The 27590-nt window shown below is 33.1% G+C and overlaps 1 protein-coding gene across 4 annotated transcripts in view; it reads left to right on the top strand.

The window, feature by feature from the left end:
• LOC117100498 (ras GTPase-activating protein 3-like) overlaps positions 1-27590 on the top strand; it is a 52668-nt gene that overhangs the window by 6761 nt on the left and 18317 nt on the right. For all 4 annotated transcript variants that reach the window (XM_033240217.1, XM_033240215.1, XM_033240216.1 and 1 more), the window contains exons 2-14: positions 8170-8272; positions 9890-10094; positions 15017-15096; positions 16924-17004; positions 17371-17443; positions 19981-20060; positions 20517-20627; positions 21068-21224; positions 22042-22190; positions 23196-23385; positions 25008-25131; positions 25661-25767; positions 27104-27184. In XM_033240217.1, the coding sequence (XP_033096108.1) occupies positions 8170-8272; positions 9890-10094; positions 15017-15096; positions 16924-17004; positions 17371-17443; positions 19981-20060; positions 20517-20627; positions 21068-21224; positions 22042-22190; positions 23196-23385; positions 25008-25131; positions 25661-25767; positions 27104-27184 (1541 nt within the window). The remainder of the gene's footprint in view (positions 1-8169; positions 8273-9889; positions 10095-15016; positions 15097-16923; positions 17005-17370; positions 17444-19980; positions 20061-20516; positions 20628-21067; positions 21225-22041; positions 22191-23195; positions 23386-25007; positions 25132-25660; positions 25768-27103; positions 27185-27590) is intronic.

Genomic DNA, 27590 nt, shown 5'->3' with positions numbered 1-27590 from the left:
TAATTGAATTGACATGAAGTGACCCACCCACAAGGCACTGCCACGACACATGGTAAATGTTATTGCTCTGGACATATTTTAACTTTTTTAAATAAAATTTATAAAGATGTACACGTAGCGGAAGTAATATTACATATAGAACATAAAACAAAGATTATATATGATGGTACCTCTATTAACAGTGTACTGTATTCATAATGGCATTTGAATGCTTAATAATATATAATAGTCTTCAATAAACAGTAATTACCACTTCAAATAAATCATCATTTCCTCCAGGTTTCCTCTCAAGAGTTCAGGCTTACTGTCCGGTATGTCCTATGTTTGTTGTTTCCAGTAATTTATGTACGAGTTGAGCATTTCATTGAGAAGTAATGTTTAGACCCCAGTTCCAGAATTTTAATTTATATACCTTTAAAAATGCTCTCAATTAATTAGCCTATTTCTCCTCTATTTTTGTAATTAAATCCTATATTATTAAATTTTCCAATCTCATTTGTATTTTTATGTTTTTAACAGGACCACAACAAAAACCAGTGCCTTTTCATTGAGCGTGCCATCCAGTATAAAGACAGTTAAATAAATAAACCTAGCTAGTGTCACTTTTTATTGGAGTCACAGTCCTTGAATAACTCTTCACATTAGTCCTAGAAAAAAATGTGTGTTTGACCTCCAGCGGCCACCCCTAGCTCACTGAAAAATAAGGGCAGCATTTTAAAAAAAAACTAGATTTGAACTCGTCACTGAGGACGAGTTTGGTGATCCGCCATACTTTGACCCTCACGAGGCACTCGCGGTTCTGATTGAAAAGTATTATATGATAAAACATGCTCTATTTAGTTTTTAAAAAGAGTAATTTTGAGCATTTTAAGGACTTACGAATGTGTACACATACGTCTTGACGTCCGTGCGCACGGTAATGATATTAATGCAGTGTCACAAACCCAAAACATGTAACCGAAACGTAATTTCCAGCTTCAGTACGTGCTGTGGGCGTGGAAATGAGCGTACGGCGCGAAAATATGGAAAGTTTTGGAATACTGAAAATGACCTGAAACGTGCTTTAAATTATCTGAAAAGTGATATTAACAATTTTAAAATGTTAACGCACAAGTGCGAATACCTTATACGACGTGCCCGACGACGGTAATGGCACATGAATTTAAACCTTGTCAAGTTTAATTTAAAACCCCCTGTTTGTTTTTGGTAATGCCACACAAATTTTCCCTTTACAGTATACGAACTATCGGTCTGATAGTGTCGAAACACAGTCTGCCGCCCTCTATTTTAAATTTGTTTACATCTTTTAAGAAAGAAAGATGAGAAGGCTCCAAAAAAACATTCTTTTTTACCATCACGACGTCATCAAAATAAAAAATAAAGGGACACTTCTGAAAGAGAATTGTCTCAGCTATAACATACTCACAGGTGGAAGACAATCAATCAAGAATAAGCAAGATACTTTCAAATAAGTTGAAAAATAATGACGTCATAAATAAAATTTCAGTTTTTTTGAAAATAGATAGCAATATGATGATGTCACAATGTCCGACCAGCCATAATGATCTATAAAATCATATCTACAATTCATGTGCTTTCAAAATATGTAATAAAAATTATGGGTTACCTTTCATCCTAAGGAGCTATAACTGATTAAAAGTAGGCATAATTTTAAGTATACATAACTGTTGACGCACGCGTATGCGCACGTTAAGTTGCGCGAACGGAAAATTAAGGTACCTGACATTCAACCTTGACCTGAAGATTATGCTCACTTTATATGATTCAGAAATGACGAATGGTTAAGATGATATGGGCTCATCAACGTTTTGAGGAAAGGAAGATGTAGGGGAGGTCAGAAAAAACAATTTTTTTGACCATGATGACGTCATCAAAATGTAATATGCTTAAATGCGTAATTTCAAAAATGACGTCATAGCTATAATTCACTTTCTGTGAATTCAGATGCCAATATGATGACGTCACAATGTCCGATCAGCCATTATGATCTATAAAATCATATTTACAACTTATGTGCTTTCAGAATATGTAATAAAAATTGGGGGTCACCTTTCATCCTAAGGAGCTATAACTGATTAAAAGTAGGCCTGATTTTAGCATATTTTCACTGTATATCGGCACAAATCCGCGCAAAGATACCTATATTTGATGCGCACGTACGGCATTGCTATTGGCCATAAGATTACCAAAAAGAATGGAAATTTGTGAAAACAATATCAGGAACCCAAACTATGTGAAAAAACAAAATGTCATAATTTCAAAATGGCCTGAAACGTGCTCTAATTTAGTCAAAAAGTGATTTTGAGCATTTTAAAAATTTGACGCGCGCGTAATGAAGCGCACACGTAAAATTAAGGTACAGTACATTCAACATTAACCCGAAGTTAATGCTCACTTAATACAATTTCGAAATGGCAATTGGTTAGGCTGATGTGATCGATAATGTAAAAACGCAAAATTACGCGTAGATGACGTCACGCATGACAGAGCGCGTTGAAAAGCTTACCATGACTATTCTAGACCAAGCCAAATGTTTGTTGACAGCGATTGTGCGTAACCCGTGGCATTTTTTGAGATATCGTGCGAACAGAAAAGGGGAGAAAGAAAGGAGAATAAAAAAAAGAAGATGAAGATGATGATGATGATCCTGACAATAACAAGAGGTGATCCGCACTGATGCGGATCACCAAAAAATTTTTTCGATTTTTTGTTTACAAATTTTAAAAAGTAATCTTAATTTTTCTCCATTTTGCACATGAAAGTTGTCTAAATTTGGTGTCTGATATAAGGTAGCACCATTCTAAGCCTAAATTCATTGCAAAATATCGATTCTAAAGGCCTATGGGTTATTTTTATTCAGTCTGATGAATACCCTTTGGAAAACAAATAGTGAGACAGGCTTAATTGCAAGCATTGTGATTTAATATGTCAATTTTGGTGACAGGAGAAAATAAAGCTTTTTTGTGCCCACCCTCCCCCCTTATACAATTTTCAGCATTAAAGGGCAAACAAACAATTTATTTCTTTAGGCCTTACATTAAGAGTTAAGCTAGTTAAGGACAGAGTGGAGTTGAAAAGCTTGGTGGTTAAGATGCTTGCCTTAATAACATGGTCCTGGGTTCAATTCCTATCAGTGTTGCAGGATTTTTTCTCACAACCAAAACGACTGCACTCTCTAAACCTCATATTGAGATTTAGTTTGTGTATATTTGTGTGTGGGGTGTGTGTGTGTGTGTACAGTATGTTTGTCTTGTATTGTCGCCTACAAGTAGGAGAGTGATATTCGATATTGACAGTCCTTGGTGCATGTGTTGTGCGCCTAAATAATAATAGTATATTATAATTAATAAGATGTTTGTCTGTCTAATGCTGTACTTACTGTAATATTTTGGGTGGCACTGCATTATGGCTGCCATGAGTCCCTAGTAGCCCAGCCCAAATTTCCAAAATTTCTAAGTTGAATGACAATTATTAATTATTGACAATTATTATTTATCATAAAAAGTCTTCCATGGTCATTTCCCCTTTGTTTTCACTCTTTTTTCCATGGGTTACTGATGTTGTGTATTTTAGAATGTAAAACTTTACATTTCAGTAAAACCATTGCTTTTCTTGCTACTGTTTTCTGAATTGAAAAAAGTTGCAGAATAGAATTTGTGAAACTGACATAATATGGACCCCACTGGAAATAAGTCTTCTTCTAGACTTTCTGGGGCTATCCTTGGTTTTTAAACTGAATAAATCCAATCCAATCCCATCCATAAAAATATATTTCAAAATTGCATCATACAGTTTGTGGCTGTAGTTGTTTTGTTTTGTTTTTTTAGTAAATATTAATTAATTTACATTATTTAATAAATTTATTATTATTGCCTTCCAAATCTATTATTACAGTAATAATTGTTTTATAGACACTAATACTGTAAATTGTTTATGGTCTATATTGACATATAAAACAAATATTTATGTAAAATGTAATTATGTTTTAATAAAATATATTATATATATATATTTATTTGAGTTCCCATATTAATGTTTAAACATTATTGTTCATAAATTAACACCTGTGCAATAGAAATAATTAATTGTTTACTTTATATTTATTTTTTTATTAAATGTAATTAGCTTTCAAATAATATTTTTGTCACCAATTAATAGATATGACCACCTGTGTTCTATTGAGAATTGGCAAACATATAGTAATAATATTATTTTCATTGAATTGATATTTAAGTTCTTCTAGAAAATATTCTATCTTGGAAGAACACAAACACTAAAAAAAAAATCAAAAAAAAAAAATCAAAGATATGCAATGCATTCGATATTCAGCCTTTAATTTGATTAATGTGGAATTATAATGATTATCAAAAAATACATAATTTATCTCAATTTTATTGACTAATAAATATATAAAGTAAACATAGATGAGCCATACTAGTTTGAAATTAGTAAATAAAACACTGGACATGAAGTACTAGTTTTATTGGCAAGACACTAGCTTTGATGCACACAGTACACTTCTAAAGTTGAGTGTGAAGCTATAAACATAATCAACCTCCTATACAAATTAAACAATGTAAACTGGATTGATAGAACTTAAGCTAATTAATTCACACTCCAAGTATCGAAATGCGTGCCATCATTTCGGGATTCAATATTTCAACATTAATTATGTCATCATCAGGAATTAATTCAAGTATTTAAATGAGACAAAAGGGTTAATTTATGAGTGTTTATTCTTCTTCAGATATTAAAATTAACCTTGATCAGGTAATTGTTGTTTTTGGCAATGTGTTTGTTATTATAAACTGAACATGGAATTTATGAATGGGTGCATATTCTAGCCAAACTCTATTATGAAAATTAACGGAAATATTTCTACATAACCGATAGCATAATATGATCGTTGTTTCCGGATCAAAACATGTGCTTTTGTGATCAATGCTAATTACCAAATCCACAATCATTCCGGGCGGAATCAATAGCTTCCTGTTGTTAGTGCTATTAGCAGGCAACTCCATAAATTGGCAGATGATGGTAATCACTATAATAAAGGAATACAACTCATAATAGTTTTACCCAAAAATTGGGATAAGTTAGGTACATTATGGTTTTTTTTCAAATTTTATTATTTTGGTATGTTCTTATGTCATTTTAAAGTTTTTTTGGAAGATTTATTGTGTGTGGAAGTTTGCAGGGGTTTTAAAAAACCAACTATCTAAATAATAACAGACTACTGTATACACAGCTAATATACCTACAAAAAATGTTTTTTTTTTTTTCTTTTTTAAATTCTTTATCAAAATACTCAAAACCTTCGCAATTCTAGTTTATCAGGCCTAACATCATCGAAAATTCTATTTTGTTTGCTTATGGCGCCTACCATAGGCAGCCACTGTAACCTAGACAGTGGCTGTAGGCCTGTCTAGCCTAGGCGTAGTACTCGCGAATGTTTCTGGTTTTACAATATAGGGAAAAAAGTCGGCATGAAATGCTGAAGCAAATAAAGGGGGCATGGCATATTTTGGATTGCTGTAATTTCAGAACGACTTTGTTCATTTTTTATAAAAAGGAACATTGCTGGATTTTGAGCGAAATTAAAGAGGGTCACTTGGGGACCTACTGTATAGGTGATTTGACATGGAATGACCCTATACTCTATAGTCAAGATTATCTCTTAGCTTCTGAGGAGCCTCTGCATTAAATATAATGCTATACCCACACTCTACTCTATAGTACTGTATCACTTTTTAGTTCCTATACATGCAATGCAATAGGAATTATTGTATTCACTTTTTTTGCGTATGTGTGTATGTGTTTGTAGATGTAGACATTTTCAGGAAAAGTTTTCCGACATTTTGTTTTACTGACAGTGACATGTCTGTCTTGAGATTAGTTTACTAATGCCCCTTTCCCACATACACGATTTTTGCTACGATGGAGCACGATTTTAAAAAGGTTTAAAATCGCGCTCTATTGTAGTGATTCATAGGCCCTACTCAAAAAGGTCAAGTTTTACGTTTCATCAAGACGCTACTAGGACACCGTCAAGATGTATTAGGGCACTAATGCGATAGTGCGACGACATTTTTATGAATCATAACGATAGCGTTACGATTTGTGACGACGTACTACGAATTACCAAAATTTTAATTCGACGTCACTACGATTTTACAAAGACGCAAGCACGACGTTAGCATGATTTAACAAGAGGCACATCACAAAAACAAACATCACATGACAAAAAAGCGCACTGTTTAAACACCATCAAAGCTGCTGCTATAGAAAAAGAAAATGTGTTGGCTGCTACAGTTTTGATAATCAAGAGTAAGTGTCGGTCATGTCAAATGCATAGGCCTAAACGAAGTGTATGGGTACAGACATGGCTCTTACGTCGCCATCGTGTCTTCCGACATTAATTATGTCATCATTAGGAATGATGACATAATTCCTGTCTGACATAATGATAATTAATATTAAAATGTCGAAATATTGAATCCCGACACGATGGCGTGCATTTCGTTACTTGGAGTATGTATTATACTATCTTATCTGATATTAATCAGTGGACATTTCGGTTTATAAATACAGTATTGCACACAATAGAAAAAGTTATAAAAATATGTAAAAACCCTAACTGTTAAAAAGAAATGAGTATTTTTAAAAATTAATTTTATTATTGAAAAAAAAACCATGATAAATACTTCAAATTAAAAGTAATAGTGATTTACTAATCAATACCTGTACCAGGTAGAAGATGTTTTCCAAGTACTAGTGTAATTAAATAAGTTTGTTTTGCATTGAATACTCAGCAGTGAACATAGGCTTACTGTATGATTGTATAGGTCTTGGTATCTTCAAAGCATACAGTATCAAGATATGTTAGTGAGATGGCAACAAGATGAGATTCTCAACTTTGTGTACTAGGTATAAACTGGATGAGGAAAATAGAAACTTGTGTCATCCTATAGAGGCCTTCATCTACAATGACTCATTTACTATGTGTTTGTCCATGAGGATGAATGAATAAAGTTACTGTAACTACCGAGGACAACAACAGCTAATACAACTGTCACTGAAAAACAATGCAACTACAGTATATATATTGAAAAATAAACAATTACGACACCACAAATTTTCTGTACTTTTTGTGAAAATAGTTGTACTGTAGGAATTAGGTTGATATTATCTTGCAAGCCGTAATATATTTTGTGGTTTGGTTTAGATTATTGCACAATTGGGCACCAATACCAAGCTCTTCTTAAAAATACATTTTGACTCCAGACAGTGATGTTTAGACTGCTTTTTCCATTAACCGAAATCCTAAGTGTAAAAAGTTCTCTAAACTAAAAGTGAGTGAAAACAATTATATTAGAAATGTTCAGACAGTAGTATGAGAAATGTGTGTGGCAATCTGTGAGATCATATCCTGGTGAGAAGTTGGTCAAGACTTGTAATGTATTGTCATTATTCCTGAAAGGTTAACGAACTTTCAAACTCAGCAATGAACTTTATCCTATTCAGCTCAATGAAACTGATATTCAAGAGATTTTAATGTTTAAATCGTTTGTGAGTAAACGGATGTAACAATACACAACTACTGTATACTCCAAAACGTTACCTCATTAACTGTACTTTAATGCTATACATTCGTTCACCCATATAACGATACTTTCTGCGTTTAAGTTAATATAAACATGGAAATTAAAATTAAATATTTTGAATTGCTTACCATATATTTAAGTAGGTGCCCTTAAGCATTTATTAGCTATCATTTGAACAGCCGGTGTCATGTTAGTGCACAGCATTTTTAGATGGGTAGCCCCTTTCCTTTCAATTAAAATGTGTTTTATCCATGGTCATTTGGCCCTTAAAGTGTTGCTGCATGGGCAGGCAACCCCACCAGTTACCCATATACAGTACTCCTGGGTAGAGAAAGCAAATGCAGGTAGAACATTTATGCTCAAGGATGCAAAAATGGTGCACAGCAAGCTGTTGAATCCACCACCTTGTGGTTGGGAAACAATTTTTCATGCTGTGCTATTACTAGTCTCTCTTCCCTTGTCAAAAATTATCTGAATGACATTATATAGTTCCTAGTATCAACCTATCAAATATATTTTCATTCACTGTATTTATTCTTTTCAGGTGAAGCAAAAAACCTTAACTCTGTTGCCAAAGATTATTATTGTTGTATTAAACTTGATCAGGAAGAAGTGTATCGTACAGCTACTCAAGAAAAAACAGAATGGTAAACAAATCTATTTTTTGTAATTGCTGGTGTGAAAGTAATATTTTTGTAATCTCCTTGCATAATATAAAGGTAATTTATACCAGGATTGGTGAAGATGAGAGGTTTACCCCTTCCCAATGGCAATGAACATCCTTCCTCATTGATTTGAATTCCCTTTCCCATGGCATAAACATGTACAAGCTGTACTATTTCAATTATCTTTCAGCTAATTGAAATTTGTACGTTTCAGGCATCACAAGGATTTTCGGAGATGAGTTTTTATTGTCAACGCTATGTTTGTCAAATCGGAAATTTGTAATTAATCTTTGAGACTTGAGGAGTCAAGGTTAACCTTAATTGCATTGAGATTTATTAACGATTTATATTTGATTGAATTATTCATGTCGTTGGTTAGAAAGTTATTTGCATACAATGAGTTGGTTATTTTTGTACTATTTATTATACATCTCATTTGCTGTCGGTTTTGTTTGAACCTTTGAGATGTTTTGCCGAATTGTATGATCAGATAATATTAGTGTGTTTATTGCTATCTTTTATTGGTTTAATTTATATTTCTGTATGGCTATCTTCTGAATATTAAACCATAATGTTTTATCATCTTGACCAGCTGTTGATTGGGAGTAACATATTGTGCACTACTGATACTACACTATAGTAGTACAGTGCTGTATAGTACAAAGTTTGAGTAGTAATGCAATGTGTTGGCACACACACACACACACGTCATTTTGAATGAGCCTGCATATTACCCTACAGTATTTGGAAGGTCATTTTGTCTTCATAGATCTAAAAGAAAGGTGTTGCAATCCTGCACCTTATGGAATTCTGTATCCTCATTGTATAAAGTACCACAGTCATGTCGTCACAATGCCAGGTGGCGCCCTCTGTCGCCAACCAGACGTTGGTTACCGTTCATTACGCCTGAATGACTTCATAGGCTTTCTAAAATAGGCATTTTAAAATCTAAAATTTTACCATCAAAATGTACTAAAAACACAAACATGTTGGTCAGGCACCAAAATACAAAATCACTCATGATGTGAATCTAAAGATACACTGAACCCGATGTTGAGACTGACTTCCTTGCAAGCTGGTGCTGTTCCTCATCATAGCCAGTTGTCTCCATTATGGTGAAGCATAACATGCTGCATAGACATACAGATGGTGATGACCGCTGTGGCGTCACAGTGTCTGATGGCTTAGTATTGCTGGTGCCCAATTGCAGACTATTTAATGATAAAATCAATAGTTTCTATGTAACTATCTTATTCAGTTTATAGATTGTGTTGAGCTATGAAAACTTCCAAAAGAGAAAATTCATTTTGAAGTACAGTACAGTGTACTATATATTTCATGGAAACAAGAATAAAAGTTCTAGTTGATTTAAACAAATGCAATTTTAATAATTCCTTTCCATTATTTTTAGCATCTAACTTCTAAATTGGCTGCTAATAATTTGTAGCTACCTGTATAAAATATTGGGGACATATTGAGAGAACAAATACTTCATTATTCATCTAAATTGTCCATGTAAGACTGTATTCATTTTAATAATGATTATAAATTGAATTATTGTCATTTTTTTTTCGAATTTGTATTATGTTTGTTTTCCAGTCCATTCTGGGCAGAGGAGTGCGAGTTTGGTGTCCCTAAGAAATTTCGTATCTTAGCATTCTATGTTTATGAAAGAGACCGGCTACTAAAGAGGTTAGAAAGCATTGTGGGTAAAGTTGCGCTTAGACGTGACGAGCTTCACAGACACCATGGAAAGGAACAGTGGCTGCCATTGACCCCGGTTGACCCCGACTCGGAAGTTCAGGTAAGTGGTTGTGCCAGTGTTCTTAACACGAATGTGTATGCAAAACTGTATCATATTTTAGCTAGTCATATGCTAGATATAGAAACAACATTACAATAACATGTTAATAAGTTTCACTCCCATGTTTCGTAATTAATAGGGATGTCCAATCTTGTAGATTTTATTCACATTTTATTTTCTAAAGCTTAGTGCAAATTTCTAGGGGAAATGGACCTTTCCGCAGTTTCAATCAGACTTAACAACTGACCAATCAGGGCAAAAAATTACGCTTCACCTACTGCAAACACGCATGTTGTCCCACAAATACATGTTTACGTATGTAGTTATTTTGTGTGACCTTAGCAACAATATCCAAGAGGCGGGACTCAACACAGTGGAGTACCCAATATCCTGGTTCTCACGAGAGCCCTAGTATCCGGATCGGGAGCTAACCGTTAGCACCAGCGTGAGGACGCCCGATCGGTTAGCGCTAACCGTTAGCAGTATCCGGATACCGCTATCGGATATCGGTTAGCAAGTTGAGTGCGTTTTTATCATCAACCAATCACACGTATGCGCAGTTTCCAGTTTCTTATTGACCAGTGATTCGATCATCATATTTTTAGTTCCTATGCATGCAATGCAATAGGAACTATTGTAATCACTCTTCTTTTTCCTTTGTTTTTTATTGTGTGTAGTATGTGTGTGTGCGTGTGTGTAGACATTTATGCAAATGCGCATGCGTCAAAGAAAAGTTTTCCAACATTTTGTTTTACCTCGCGATGAGAAGTTCGATGTGAAGTTTCTGCAGAGTTCAGTCAGGGCTCATGCCAAACGATCGGCAAGTCGGCATGGATGAAACTATTTTGGTTTTACGGCAAAAAAAATCAACTGCTGTGGCATAGGTATTTTGAAGAAGGCCTAAAATAAAACAAAAAGGTTTTAATACTAGCTGAAATACATCGTTTTTACATTTAGATCTCCATTTTTCACTAACTCCATGCGACGTTTTTTTCTGTTGTATGAGTAGTCATATGAAGGTACTATATCCCCGACAGTTGGCTATGCAGCAATGTACACTTTGAATGCAAATTGAAGACAAGTGAAGATATAAAGGCAGCTGACTGTCGGGTACATAACGACTGTCTAACTTTCCACAAAAACATGAGGCCTGAAAGCTAGGCCTAGTTCAGTACAGTAGTTACTGCGATGCGAGGGTGGTAGATCGTTCAGTCAGTGATATCACGTTAACGTCTAATACATTTTAATAATGTGTGTAAAATTTAAGAATGCACCGCGTGGGTCGCTTTCTTTGTTATGCGGTAGTAGTATACGTAGCAGAGTGACGGCAGCAATCTAAGCCTAGCCTAGGGCCTAGATAGTATACGTTCTTGATCATCGTAATGAAAACTTCGGGTGACAGATGATTGGGCCTAACTGGTGTGGACGATCGGACCAAAGATAGCTTCAAATAAATTGTCCTAGTAGGGCACTGCCACCACCCCCACTCCTGATATCGTTCCAAACTACTGTAAAATGAAATTACTTTATACATAGCTAGGCCTAGGCCCTATGCCTTAAATAATTTATCAACAACATGCATTCAATTACAGGTCCCTCTCTAATTAAAGACACCCACTTTTCTGTGGTTTTAAATTAACAAAAGTCCTTTATCATTATTATTCTAATTAGAGAAAAGCTGCTAAACCCATGGAGACCCTGGTCCCAAAAGTTGTCTTTAATTGGAGGGAGACCTGTATTTATGTAGTTTAGTCTAGTATAGCTTGGTTCTCACAAGAGCCCTAGTATCCGGATCGGGAGCTAACCGTTAGCACCAGCGTGAGGACGCCCGATCGGTTAGCGCTAACCGTTAGCAGTATCCGGATACCGCTATCGGATATCTACAAGCAAGTTGAGTGCGTTTTTATCATCAACTAATCACACGTATGCGCAGTTTCCAGTTTCTTATTGGCCAGTGATTCGATCATCATATTTTTAGTTCCTATGCATGCAATGCAATAGGAACTAGCCAATATCTTCCAACTGCAAAATGTGATCCTTACTTTACAGTAGGTTCATTGACTTTGTGGTTTGAAATATTTTACTCAAAAGGGAAGTGTTATTTAAAGGAAACCGGTTTTTTTTTTTTTTTTTAGGATGATTTAAATGCTCTACTTTTTTTTAAATGTTGCAGCCATCCTGTCGGTAACTGATTCGTGTATCTTGGCTCTTTTTTTTTTATTATTCTTTGATTAGTATCTCTTAAATTTTACTAGTCACTACTGCCTGGATAAATTCTGGAGATAATTGCATCACATGCCAATTAGTAATGATATCTTCTGTGAGTAATGTACAAGAAACATTTGTCTAATTTTATGAAAAATTAGTGCCTGATTCATGGAGATTAAAAAAATGTAATTACTTTATTAGTTAATGCAAACCAATTACCCTCAAAGGCAAAGAATGTAAATATACAGCTTGTGAGGTCTAGATCCTGGGCTACTGTAGATTCTGGTTACCTTAGGATGCTACTGTAGCTATAATAAGCTAAAGCTTTCTGGCCTGTTTTACCATACAGTAGGCCTGAGACTTCCTATGGTTTGCATTTGCTAATCCTCATGTATAAACCCACCTCCAAAATGTGTGAAATCTTCTTCTTTCCTTAATTTAACAACTTTTTCGTCATCTTGTCGTTCATCTTTCAAGATGAGTAAGGGGTTACCCCGGTGTACTGGTCCATACAGTCTCTGTTACTCTGTGATCATTAGGTCTTTTGCAGGATGTACCAACGTAAAAGTTTTATGTTATAAACAAATATTTGCCATTGGCAATTTTTCTGTAACAAAGTAGCATCATTCATCATAGTACTCTTTTATTAATGGTTTTCTTAGGCGCGATCGCCAAATTATTCCAGACGACACATCAGACGCGTTTTCTATTGTTCTACCAAAACTCGTCTGAAAACACCGTTTGAATAGCCCACAGTTTGGACGCTGATATTCTGTTTTGGTCTTTCCCCCCCCCCCTTTTTAACTATGCTGATTGGATGCACCGTAAAACGCATCCAGACGACTCTCTAAAATGAATCATAATACGACTGACTGTGCGGCCCTATACATAAGTACGGACTTGTTTACCTGCTAGTGAACGTCTCTTTGTACACTGCCTGTGTGTGCAAGAACTGACAGAAGTACGTAAACTAGGGGAAGTCCCTGGTCGATGCTAAAAAAAATAGTCGGTTGGGTACTGGGACGTCAATGTTCAGTAGCATAGGTGAGACTTTCGCAATATGCAGTGATTTTACGAATCAATGAACAAATATAACGTTACAAAATACAATTTTTTTTTAGTTATTTCCAATGTAGTCGTAGCTGGAGTCGCTGGCCACCATCAGTTTTAAGAAGCGCGATCACCATCCTGTGCATCTGTGGTAACATCCAGCACAACAATTAATTGCTTTCCTTGCCGTTGAAAGTGATCACATGCTAAGAGAAGACCCATGCTCCGAAAACGTCCATGATCAAAGTAGATGAAATTTTGCATTATACTAAGCTAAATTATATTTACATTTTATAAAACAAGGTTTATTAATTGCAAAAATTCCAAATTTCACCGCAAATTTTGACATACAAACATGCAATCCTAAACCATTGCCTACCCAGTAAATGTTTTACTGACAACTCGCGATATTACTGTAATTTATTTATTTATTCAACTGAACATACACATCTGTTTCAGCGGCACACATAAATGTGGTGCGTTCAATGTATAAAAGAGAGAAAGAAAAACAACTAAAAAAAAGTAATTGTAAAAAAATAATGTTATACCCCGTTTCTAGTTCTAAATCGCCCAGTACTCTACTTGTTTACACACATGGTTTTGGGCCCTGCTCTCTGCACCCAAGGCTCGGCCTCCAGATCGGTGCAGTTTTATTTGAAAAGAGCACTCTGTAGTTCGATCAGTTAAATAAAAAATCAGAATTAAAGTTATTGTCTTTATCTAAATTTTACTAGTCAACAAAATATACATCTCTCGATTCGGAGGACCTACAGTAGAACTTACAGTAAAGAAAATGCACTGCTGCATAGTATACACAGTACGGGACACAGTAGAGCGTAGCCTCAGAAAATTGTGAGTAACCAGCCGTGCGCGATGATAAAAAAAGATAGGCAGACTACCTACCTAGGTCTAGATTTGATTTTATATTTAGGCCAGAATGTAACGCCGACTTACCATGGCACTTAAAGTATATTTGAAGTACATGTAAAGTTTGTGATTTGTAATGCGAATATAGGCTACCCTCCTTCACTTTTGCAAAGAAAATTTCAGCCCTATTTTTAGAGCCATGACATAGTTCTATTTACAGAGCGGCGTACAAAGCGAATTCCAATCGAACTCGCTTAGTGCATACCGCGCCCTGGAACCTCCAGGCGCGTTGTTATCATGTAATTTACAAATATTTATATAAGCATAGAGGAAGTATAGCCACATGTATGTATAAGAAAACAATAGGAAATCGTTCAAACGATCAACAAGCGTCCAAACGATTCACCGTCGTCCAGACGCGATCCGTAATTCAAGCGTGTGGCAAATGAATATTCATATAGCGTGGTAATTAGAATGGTTGATTTCTCAGATGCGTTTGTGATAGGGTGTTGACCTAGACGCGTTTCTGCCGTCTGGGATAATTTGGAGATCGCGCCTTATAATGCAATGCCGACTTGTTGCATGCGAAACATACCTAATATTTAATTTAAAAGTACATTTTGTAAGATTTATATTTAAAAATAATTTATAGAATAAATTTTATTCAAACTTCATTTTAATTTTTTTTAAAGAAAAAAAATTATATATTACAACTTTTAACTATTAAAATTAAAAATTTTAGCAATATACATATTTATAGTATTATTATGAATGGGTGTTGTTTGTTCTCTTTGTAGGGTAAAGTTCATGTGGAAGTAAGGTGTGGGGAAACCTTGATAGGAGATAATGGAACATCAGTAAACAAAGTTGCTGTCAGGTTGGTGAACTTCACATGCTCCCTCTAAGCCAATCAGATTATGTCATGCTTCCTCTAAGCCAATCATATTTTATCATGCTTCCTCTAATAACCTGCACACAATATTTTTGCCGAATACAATGTTCTCATTGTTTATTATATGTAAACTATGTCCCCCCTGGCAGGAACATTGTGTATCAACCTCTGATGTGCTGAGATCAAAAACAGTTATATACCAACATTTTTTTTATTTTAAAAGCGTTTTTCACTGCTAAACATTGTTGGTTTTAGTATGCAAGGTTTGATAACACTAGATTATGAATATTATCCAACCAAAGGGCCAGTAGTATCTGTCTCTTTTTGTATACAGTTCGCCCATTAATTCAAAGTTTCTCTAATGTTGATATCACTCTAATTAGAGACCATTTTTTCAAAGTACTTACTAGCAGCCTTCAATCTGTACTGTACCATCCAGATAGAGGCTGGACACTGAGAACACCCTGAATTCGCAGGTCCCAAAGGTGGGCTTAGAATTAAAGTAGGCCTATTGTAATTCAGTTTAAAATGCAACAAAATATCAAGCTTGGTGATGTGTTTCTTGAATTTGAAAGCGCATGTCCATCTCATAGGTTGGTGCATCAAGTTTTTGGGGCCGCTAATTATCAATTGTTTAGGATGATGTAAGGGAGATTTGTGGGAGGTTTGCACTGTTTAGAAATACCCTGTGTAGTCCCGTATCATCACTATGTGAATAATGGTAAGATATTGGGCTCCTTGAAAACAACATTGGCTAATTACAATATCATATGAGGTTGCCATTCAGAAACCAATGTACTGTTGCTAAATGTTAAACTGAGTAATTAGCACCAGAATGTGGCAGTATTGTTTACTTTAGTGCAGAGAAGCTGTAATACTTTTACTCATACTTTGTCAAAAGTAAGCAAGTGGCCCATCATTTTAAAGCTTATAATGTGTAGAATAAGAATATTTACAAATGTCAACACTTTAATGTTTAAAATTCTTATTTCTTTTCAAGTTTTTTTAATGTATGTATTTGTGTGAGAAAAAAAACAAAACAAACAAACAGCGTTTGTCCAGTTACTGTTAACACATACCGTCACACGTTTATAGTACTGTGGCATCCTTTGCAATCAATAAATTGTCTTAAGGTGCATTAAAATTTATTAAATTATTTAATTTAGTAAATAATTTAATTATTCAAGCTTAATTAAGGATTGTGCTGAGCTAGTAAATTAATTTAATGTACAGTAGTCAGTCTCTTAGCTGTCAATTAAAATTTAAAACAAGAATTTATGTTTTTCTCACTTCACAGATTAAAATGTTGCAAAGGCAATCCAAACCAGTCAATCCTCATGAATTATGTTTCTGGCCAAACATGTTTGAATGTCAAAGTTTATATACATCATGCTATGTTGTTATTTTCCCCACTTTTTGCATTAAAAATCGTTTTTAACAATTAGGACCTCATATTATTAGCTAATAATAATATAAAATTATATAATAATAAGGGATTTTTATAGTTTAACCTTTTTTTTTTTACTGAGCGTATCTATTTTATTCTGACCGAATATTTAAATATTTCTTAAATGTCTGTATTTCAGTATTTTTTTGCAAATTTTACAATATTTTAACAAATAATTAATTTTATTTCACATTTTGGGGTAGGAAATATAGTATGTTAAATTCTATATTATGTCAGGGTAATTGAAGACATTAACTTAAAAATTGTTAACAAACACTGGTTTGCCAAATTTTGTAACAAATATTTAATTTTAATTCACATTTTAAAATAAGAAATATAATATGTTAAATTGTGTATTATTTCAGGGTAATTGAAGGCAGTAACTTAACAATTGTTAACAGACACTGTGATACCTTTGCTACGGTGACGTTTTGTTCACCAACACGGTAAGAAATACTCACGAAAATCAAATCTTAAAGAAAAGGCTTACTAAACATATAATTTAGAAATGTTTTTTTGGTTAATATAAGAAATATGTTTTTCTTTTATGCTTGAGAGGTAAGTTTCAAAGGAAACTTAGGCATTTATCGGTTTATCTAGGTAAGTATTCACGAAATAGACTCTGAATACAAAATCATTTTAATATACAATCGTACAAGTTATACTTGGATTGGACCTAGAAAGAATACCTGTCATCATGGCAATTAGCAAGTTCAAAGGTCATTCCTAGGGCATTTCAAAGGCATTCTTCACACTTCAATATTTCGTTGGTTTAATTATTTTAACAGTGCCATATAATTTTTACATTTCAGGACAGAAACTAAGAAAACTAAAATAAAACGCAAATCTGATCATCCGCAGTATGATGAAACATTCTTATTTGAGGTAATAAACTTAAAATATATTACATGTTAGTATTTTTTTGAAGCATAGAAACGTCTCAATTCATTGACTGTACAAATGTAAACAACAATAAATAATGATTTAATGTTTAATATTTATCTTTACCTAAAGAATAGAATATTTTCACTTTTTAATGTTCTACAACTAAAGTGATTAAGCTCTCAAGCTGGGGTATTTCAAGACTAGCATCGCATTGCATTCGGTTGCAGCAATTGCGACACCAAATGGCCCCCAATTTCAATTCACATTCGTGTGAATCCAATCGCAAAAAATTCCACAGGCACTGATTGCCTGAGGTCAGTCAACATAGGCCTAGCCACTGGAGGCCTAGGCCTACTGGTATCGTTTTACCGTGGTTTGACCATTTCCAATATAAAGTGTGATTTGGTCTGAATGCGCTCGTTGTTTTCGTTCGGGAATAATCAGTTTTTGGATTACCACCGATTACATCGATTTGAATAGCTTGGTAGTTAAGATGCTTGCCTTCCAATCCCAGGGTCCTGGGTTCAATTTCTGTCATGGTAACAAGATTATTTTTTTCACAACCAAAACACTCCCTAAGCCTCACCTTGTGTTTATGTTTGTCTTGTGAAGGGATATGCCACTTTGAATAGTGATGCTGCTTGGTATTTCCTTGGCCTTCGGCTTAAACCAATTAAAAGTGAATGATTGCAATAAAGAAAATTTTAACTTTGTGAGGAATGAAGTAGAATGAAAAAAAGTTCATGGGCTGATTTATGAAACAGTATCCTGTTGAATGAGATGTAAAGATAGATCATGTGGAACGATGGTTTGTTTAAATTATCAGAAATTATCTGATAGAAATGTTTGAATTATGGCTAAAATAAGTGCAAATTGAAACCAACTAGAAATATATTGTGGGTGATATTTAAGATTATTTTAATTTAAGTTTAGAAAATAAATATCCAGAAATTATCTAATAGAAGTAGTATGTATACCTGTCTCTTATACACATCTAGATGTGTATAAGAGACAGCTCCCAAACCCCTCAACCGATTGACCTAAAATTTGAGATTTGATGCTGTGAGATCACACTAAACAAGTACACCAAGTTTCATCAAAATCAAAAAATATGTGGTTAAAATTTTCAGATTTTTTGGGTGATTTGACATGGAATGACCCTATACAGGAAATGAGATAAGGCTTTATCAAAACACAAGATGTAAATAAGACTCATGTTATGAACAAATACACCAGTTTCCCAGAAGATACATATCCCACACTTGATTAGGCAGGGTAAAAAAGTACATTAGTTTCTCATAACCACCTTGTCTTTTTTTTTGTCACTCCATTTTTTTTTTATTCATTGTATTTTTTAACTTTGCACTCTCACCTTACTTGCTGAAGCAGAATATTAATAGCGGTAATTTTTATATATTTCTCTGTTTTTTTAGCCTGTATTATCAGTGTTCTGTCAATAAAAAGCTGGTTTTTTGGGTGTGGGGGGGGGGGGGGGGGGGGGGGGGGGGTTGCATACAGTACAGTAATACCATAATTTTTTTACGATTGTCCAGTGTTTAAAATTCAGCTTTAAAGGATACATTTTTGTTTTACTGAAATGTATTTTGTTTAAACTGTAAATCAGTGTTTATGCTTTGTCCACACTACACATTTTATTTGACAAAAAAATTGTTGTATGCCCATATATAGTCATGATGTGCCAATATATAGTCATGATGTGCCTATATATAGTCATGTTGTGCCTATATATGGTCATGATGTGCCTATATATAGTCATGATGTGCCCATATATAGTCATGATGTGCCTATATATGGTCATGATGTGCCTATATATGGTCATGATGTGCCTATATATGGTCATGATGTGCCTATATATGGTCATGATGTGCCTATATATGGTCATGATGTGATGTCATCATGACCATATTTTGGCATGTCACATCAAATGTGATAGTGTGGACAGTGCTTTACACATGTGCAGTACATCTCAAAGTCTGAGAGCTTTAAATTTGAACAATGTTCATTTTTTATATTTTTGTTTCAAGTTCAATACTATTTTACTGTCAAAGAATATCTGCTTAAAATAGTTCAGTAAATGTATACAGAAATTGATAATACAAAACAGGAGAGAAAGTGCAAGGACTTTGCTCTTGGGTAGGCCGCTTACCCAGTTTACAGGTGATAGTTAATATTAGTCACTTTGAAGCAAATGAGTTCAGTTTATGATCATGAGCAAGAGTGATTTGGGGAAGCATAGAACAAAGGAATCTGATCATTCTTACCAGGAATGGAGGACGATTTTCTGTTGTTCCTGAGGGACATCGGCAGTTTTCAGATCTATGGAGGAGTAAAAAAAAAAATAATGTTTGTTTTTTTAACACTAGATTTGTTTTCATCATACTAATTTTTAATTTTGTATCAAATATTTTCTTTTAACTTGGATTAACTATTTGCCTTCAGTGGCCTAGGGCCTTGTTTTAGGTTACTGGACAGTTGCAATAGAATATTTAAACAAAAGTATTTGTTGTTTTTTTCAGCTGGTGAAACATTCAAATTCTCATGGAGATAGGTACAATTTTAGTCCAATTGAAGAAGATATTACAAAAATTGAACTCAAGTAAGAAGTTATGTTATTACTAATGAACAAATTAACCTGTTCTTAGCTTATTGCATATTTTTATAAATATTTTATAATTAAATTATGCATGACAAATATTATCAGACTCCGCAATTTTTAAAGGCAGAATAGGAGACCGATATAATATTGAGAGATTTTCATAAATAAGTAAATTTGATTTGTCATATAATAGTTTTACTTCTTAGCTAATGCTGTTACATAAATATTTTTTTGTATTATCATTTTTAAAACTTCTAAATATCCAAAACCAGATTTAATTATTTGTTTCATAGATGGTTGTAAAGCAGCAAAATCTGAATTGTTTTTGATCTCAGTACCATTTAAAATTGATGTGTTTTTATCCAGTTCAAACAGAATTGTTTTGTTCAAGTTTATCAGCCCAGCACAGTATATTTGTATGTGTAATGCCTAATTTTATATTGCATTACTTTTCAGGATTAGTGTATGGAATAATTCAAGTTCCGCACATATTGGGGAGGTATTCATCGGTGAAGTTAAGATTCCATTAAGTGCAATAGATATGTCCACAGCTACACACAAAGCATGGTAAGTACTTGTTTCTGTTGTTGTTTAGTTTAGTTTTTGTTATAAGGATGAGAGTTTGTTGTTTGAGAGTTTGTTTTAGTTGTTATTGTTGCTGCTGCTACTGTAATCAATATGCGATCTTACTGACAACCCAGCTTAATGCTATTCGCCATTCGTTCGAAAGCTTGACCTTGGCTCATATTTGAATTTTTGGCTCATTAAATGTGCGATTGAATTTTTGGCTATGCTGTAGAAAACAGTCTGGATATTCTTGCTGAGCAGTAATGGATCAGTTGAATTTCCTGAATGGCTTGTGTAATTTTAATAGAAATAATATTTTGCCCCACCTGACGTATTATTGCACTGAATACAGATGGAAGTTCCCAGACTCTTGCAAAAAAAGAAAAGAATGTTAGCACGCTGTTTGCATTGGGTGTCTATTATGTTCTTTTATTTTTCAGGTATTTTTTGAAACCAAGGGAAAACAGTGTAAACCGGCCACAAAAGACGGACATGGGTTCTCTCCGTGTACGAATTAATTATTTAGAAGATCAGGTTTTTCCATCCAGTTACTACAACACTCTCAGGGATATCATTTTAAAATCACCAGAAGTGTCAGTAAGTTATTTGATATTCTAGTCGATAAAAAGTGTATGGCTGACTGGCCAGATTGCCCACAAGTTACTATCACATGGCTCTCCTGGTAACACTTAACAGTACAATAATACTTAAAACATTCAAGTATAAAAATAGTCATCATATTTTCATATTAATTTCATATTATCATAGAGTACTACAGTGTTACGTCACGATACCATGTGATACTACTCTGTTGATATCGTTGCAAAAAGGATTCAACCGGACACTATTTTCTTCACTGACAAACATTGATCCCAATTTTAAATGTAATTTTTAAGGTGTTGATGATGTTGCAGACGTCTGTCACGAATGACAATGTAAAAATTTAGACGATATCCATCAGAGACATCTTTTAATATATTTATTTATTTTATTGTATTTATTTTAAAAGTTTTTACTTTTAATTGACAATTACTAAAACATACTATTTAGTTATGTATCAGTTTGTCTATTTTTGAACATGAAGAAATTCTTGTATTTGGGCTTGTCTGTTGTTTCTTGTTGTTCTCCCTCATCTTTCGATCAGTGTAGTGGTGGTCATGACTCATCCCATTTTGAAGCATTGATCTCCAACCAGGTCAGTTTTAGCCAACTGTGGCGATGATGAAGTGGAAATTTGAAAGTTCACTAAGTCTTTCTTTAGGAAATCCTTGAAACGTAGAATGGGACGTTATTATCAACCCTGTTAAAATCTGCTCTCTTAAAATTAATTACTAGTACAATGTTTATATACTGGATGCACATTTTTCCTTTTGAAAAACTAAGTACTCATGGTGACTCTTGAATTCTTATTCAGCCGACATCCTCAAGTGGTGCGTATATTTTAGGTCAAGTTGTGAGGGAACGTATTGATGCCGCACGCCCTCTTGTTAGGTTATTCTACCACCATGACCAACTTACAGAGTTCACAAAAGCGCTGGCAAAGCACGAGATTGCACAAACATCGTAAGTTTAAAATTTATTATTTATAAAACTGACCATTTTTATACCACTACTGTAAAAGAGTTATTCACTGTGGAATCAGTTATTCAATGTAATGCATACATTTCAATAACAGTTTTGTAGTGTGTGGTTTTCTGTGATCATCTGTTATTAGTGATGAAACGTTTCCAAGGGTACCCATACTTCTGATTCTGATTCATAACGTTTCATAACATTTATTTCCTTTAAAAAAAACAACGAACATGGTGGCATCACCTAGAAAGCAACATGCTTGTAACAGGGATGTCATAAACAAAACAGCATTCGACAATAATGTAAATAACAAACAGAAAATCTAAACAATATAAACGAGAAGTACATTTGATTTTAAAAATAATAACTGTTAATAAAATGCATTGATAGACAGCAAAACTTACATTTGAATACATATGAATTATGGTTTCTTGTAATGAATGCAATTTAAGATTCTTTTTGAAGCAATTAATATATAATGTTCTTTATCGCGGGAGGCAAGTTATTTTGCTGGTGGTACTACACTGATATTTGACATTTTCGATCTGACTACTTGCTTACTGCACACCCATAGTTATCAATATCAGTTATTTCCTAAGAAAACCTATGATGGAATACATGTTCCATTATAATAATGTGAAGAGCTTAGAGGCCTTGTTGGAATTAAGCACTATATAAGACTAACATATTATAGCTGTTCTTGAATTTCTGTGATGCAAATTTCTGTTGCAAAAGCCTGTGTATACTATAACGATAACAATCAATGATAGAAAGCTAAAAAGCAATTGTTCATACAGAAAGTAAAAGAAAAAGAGAAGTTTTCACACTAGCTCGATTCAATAGCGATTTGTCGTGTATACGATAAAATATATTCAAAAATACACAAGAAATCGTTATTGAATCGTGTTTGGTTTCTTTATGAACAATTGCTTTTTATTTTAGCTTTTTATCATCATAGTGTAAACATCAGTCAAGTAATTTTTTTTTTCCACACAGGGATGCAAATACAATATTCAGGGGCAATTCTTTAGGAACGAAGTGTATTGACGAGTATATGAAGCTGGAGGGTATGCATTACTTGCATGACACGTTGAAAGTAAACATCGACGAGATCCATGATGATCATCGGTCCTGTGAAATTGATCCCACCAAGCTACGTGATGGCGAAGTATTAGCTGATAACCTTGTAAGTAGTTCAGATGTATTTAAAAAAATGATATTTGTCCAACAAATGAAATTTTACACAAAAAGATCATTGCACATGCTTGCTTTTCTGACTTTCTACAATGTTGCAAGGTTCTAACATATTTTAAATTAAATTGTTCCCTAGATTTTTTTAAAATAATTTTTCAGTAATATTTTCGAACATATTTCGATTTTTATATTTTATAATGGTGGACAAATACAGTATTTAGTATTCATTTAAACTTATAACTATAAGTTAGTATTGTCATTTTACAAAACATCACAACATGCTGGGTAATATGTACTCTTGATAATACTGCAAAGCAGTCTTTAAAATCTTACAGTGACAAAAGCATTATAATAATAATAATAATAACAACTTTATTTTAAAACGGAGAAAACTTCTATCACCATATTGGTGTTTTTCACAAGGCCGTTTTTACAAGAAGATAAGAATGAAGTGATAAAACTGAAATTAAAAAAACAAAAAACACATACAAACATATTGGAATACATATTCAGCAGTTGTTCCAAAATTATTTAAATTATTTAGTTTATTCCAGATTTCTGCCCCATGATATGAAAAGCTTCTTTTTTTATATTCAGTCTTTGGTTTATGTAAGCGTAAAATGTCATTTGACCTTGTTTCATATATATGTTCACGTTTGTGAAACCGGTTTCTTAAGTAAGATGGTGCTAAATTATTCATTATCTTATACATTGTTACAGCTTCATTGATATACTGTTTTTTTTCTAAATTTGGCCAACTTAAGTCTCTTGAACCTGCCTGTGAACTGGAATCGTATTTGGACTTTTGAGTTATTATTTTTGCTGCTTTATTTTGTAGTACTTGGAGTTTATTTCTAAGTGTTTGGTTACAACGACCCCAGACAACATTGCAATAGTCAAAATGGTGGGAAATGATCGATTTAAACATTATTATTTGGATATTTTGGTGGAAAATTTCACTGCATTTTTTTAGGTAGTAGATTCCAGATGAGATAGTACTTTATTTTTTAATGCTAAATTTGTTTATGCCACTTCAAATTGTCATCAATAATGACACCTAAATGCTTACATTGATTGACTTTTTGTAGTTTTGAACCATCTATATTAATTTAAAATTGTATTTTAACACTTACTGGATGAATAACAACATTCACAGATTCATCTATATTAATGTTTATATCCATGTTAGTCAGCTTATTTAATTTTTGAGGAGTTCCTAGAATCATATATTCTGTTTTTTTAACATTTAATCTTAATTTGTTACCTGCTAACCGAACTTTCACAATGAAAATATGTTGCATTATGGTTTGTTTATTGTTATAGTTTATTGTTATAGTCTTTTTACTTATGGTTGCTCTGAAAAGAGCCGTGTGTTTTGAATATTTTCTTGGTTTTTGATGACGTCATCGTCGATACGAGGCGTACGTAAAACCGAGGGTTCATATAACTGGGGTACGTAAAAACGAGGTTCTACTGTATAAGTGTTCATATTATTATTCTCTTTCATTGTGGTGGATTATGTGTTGTATAAGTGTTCATATTATTAATTTGTATTTGATAATTTATGGTTAGGTGTCTTTAACTATTGATCTCTTATTTTTGTCTAATAATCAGGTAAAACTGAAAGATTATGTTGAAAAGATCTTTATGTCAATCGTTAACTCTGCGATGGCGTGTCCACGTGGGATGTGCAAAGTGTTCTATGCTTTAAAAGAAGAAGCAAAAAGCCACTTTCCCAGTATGTAAATACACCTTTTAAAAAACTATTTTTTTTACCTTTAAAAAAATTTTTTTTTTAATCCAATTATTTTTACACATGTTTTGCTATGTTTCGCATCGAAAATAAAGTTTAAATATAATAATTTTATTTTATGTTATTATATTCTGTAACTTATTTCATAACATCATATCAAATATTTATATATAAATTTATACCAAAAAAAAATCTGTTATGAATTTTCTACATGTATTTTAATGTATTTTTTCAGGTTATCGGTTTAGAGAGAATTAATGTAGGTGTCAGGCTTACAGCGCATTATCCTCTCTAGACACATCATTAAGCTATATTTTTTTGTATAAGATTGTATGTTATTTATAATTTTTGTATTTAATTGTTGATGTGTTGAATTTATAATAAATAAATATATAAATCCTGTGTGGATATTTTTTAAAGTAGGTATGTCAGCTGATAATGTTGATGATTATGATTCATGGTTTATGTAATCGATTGATTCTGATTGGCAGATTGATTGTTATTGACTTGACAGATAATCCTGATGTTAAGTATTCAGCAGTAAGCGGGTTTGTTTTCTTGCGTTTCTTCGCTCCCGCCATTCTTTCACCCAGACTCTTCAAGCTTAGGAAAGATAATCCAGTAAGATAAGTTCTTGATTGTTAATTACATAAGGGGAAAAATAATATATATTATGATTTCTGTTATTATTGTCATTAAATATTATTATTGCTGTCATTATTTTTATTATTGTCATTATTTTTAATATTCATTTTTAAAAGCAATAATTATGATAATAATTATAATAATGATAATATGAAATTAACAATGGAAATAATAATATATTATTAAGTTCTATTGTTGTTGATGACACTGTAGTGAGCCATGGTCATCACACTTTATTTGGCCTTCTTGAAACACAGATCCTGTTGGAAGGTATTGAGTCGGAATTAAAGTTTTCCTATATTGCACTAGGTTAAGGAAATGCCAACTAAGCTCTTGATTCCTTGTGTTTGGAAGTCCACATGCCATTGGCCAATGGTAATCATAATAATGAGCATTTATATTGCACCAGTATTCAATTTTAGGAAAACTCACGACCGTTCCGTATCCAATAATCAACATTTCTGAATAAATGATCTGAACAGTGATGTTTGAATGATAGAGGAGGATTAAGATTTGTATGTTAGCAGAGTTTGATTGTGTAAATCTGGATTTTAAAAAAAAGACATGTTTCCGTAGGATCAGTAAAATCGAAAAGTTGGTCCTGGAAATCTTAGTATAATTGTTGTGTCTGTCTTTACTAGTTCTGTCTTTACTAGTTCTTGCTATTTATACACTTTTCCACATTGAAAAGTATATACTGTCTGGAAAAAATACACCATACAATACAATACAATTTCATTTAAAACATTAAATTGCTAAGTTAAAAGGTCTTCCTTTACTTAGAGACACTTACTTCTTAGTGAAGATCACCTCCAAATTTATAACACTTTTCTGTGGCCATGGATAAACACCTATATTTTTTATCTTTATAAATTTTCCTTTAATTTCCAGTCCAAAGATGCTAAACCCAAGAAATTGTACTTTTAACAATATAATTTAGAAAAACGTTAATGTTGAACCCTGACTGTGGAAGCAAAAAAAATTGGATTGTTAGACAAAAGAATTTTCTTAGACATGGAAGAAGTGTCTGACGAAAAACTCAGGAATGATTAATATGATTTTTTTTTAACTGGTTGGAAAAGAGGCATGACCCATCCACTGGCTTACAAAGTTCATTTGTAGGACATATCATTCTGGCTTTAAGAAAAAATTATATTCAAATATGAGAAATGGATGCCCCAAAATTGACAAGAAATCATTGTTGAATGTGAACGACCCATTTACAAAAAATTTATGTTAAATGAAACTTTTAAGATATTTTTGAATTATGTATAACTGATGCTGATGATTTAGTTATTTTTTTTTTTTCCAGGATACGCTTGTAGCCCGGACGTTAACCCTCATATCGAAAGCAATACAGACATTAGGAAATCATGTTAAGAAAGAGGTAGTGGTAAGTGCAAAGCTTCGGTTTCTATTGTCTAGTCTAACAATTTTTTCCTTATAATTGTATATTTAGTGATATGTATGTATGTAATTATATATATAATTATGTACATATATACATGTATTTATATATACAGTCTTTAAATTCAATTTCATCTTTATTGTCAAACACAGTAAAAAATATACAGTTTTGAAATTCTAGTTATTTGTTCACAGTTTTAGTAAGATAAGATGTCATGGAATAACAAGTTGCTTCTTCAAACTTGTAAATAGATAAAAGATTATTGTCAAAGGTCATAAATAATATGTACAGATAAGCTACTATACCTTACAACTTAAATCAAATGTACATCAGCTAATCTATACTTGATTACAAAATCCACCTAAAATATACTATGGAAATGAAAAGCTTT

The sequence above is a fragment of the Anneissia japonica genome, unplaced genomic scaffold (assembly GCF_011630105.1).
Source record: "Anneissia japonica isolate Jap-2015-1 unplaced genomic scaffold, ASM1163010v1 scaffold685_len2926416_cov193, whole genome shotgun sequence".
NCBI classification, from domain to species: domain Eukaryota; kingdom Metazoa; phylum Echinodermata; class Crinoidea; order Comatulida; family Comatulidae; genus Anneissia; species Anneissia japonica.
The sequence above is the reverse complement of the archived record's forward strand: the minus strand, read 5'-3'. Positions and strand labels throughout refer to the sequence as shown.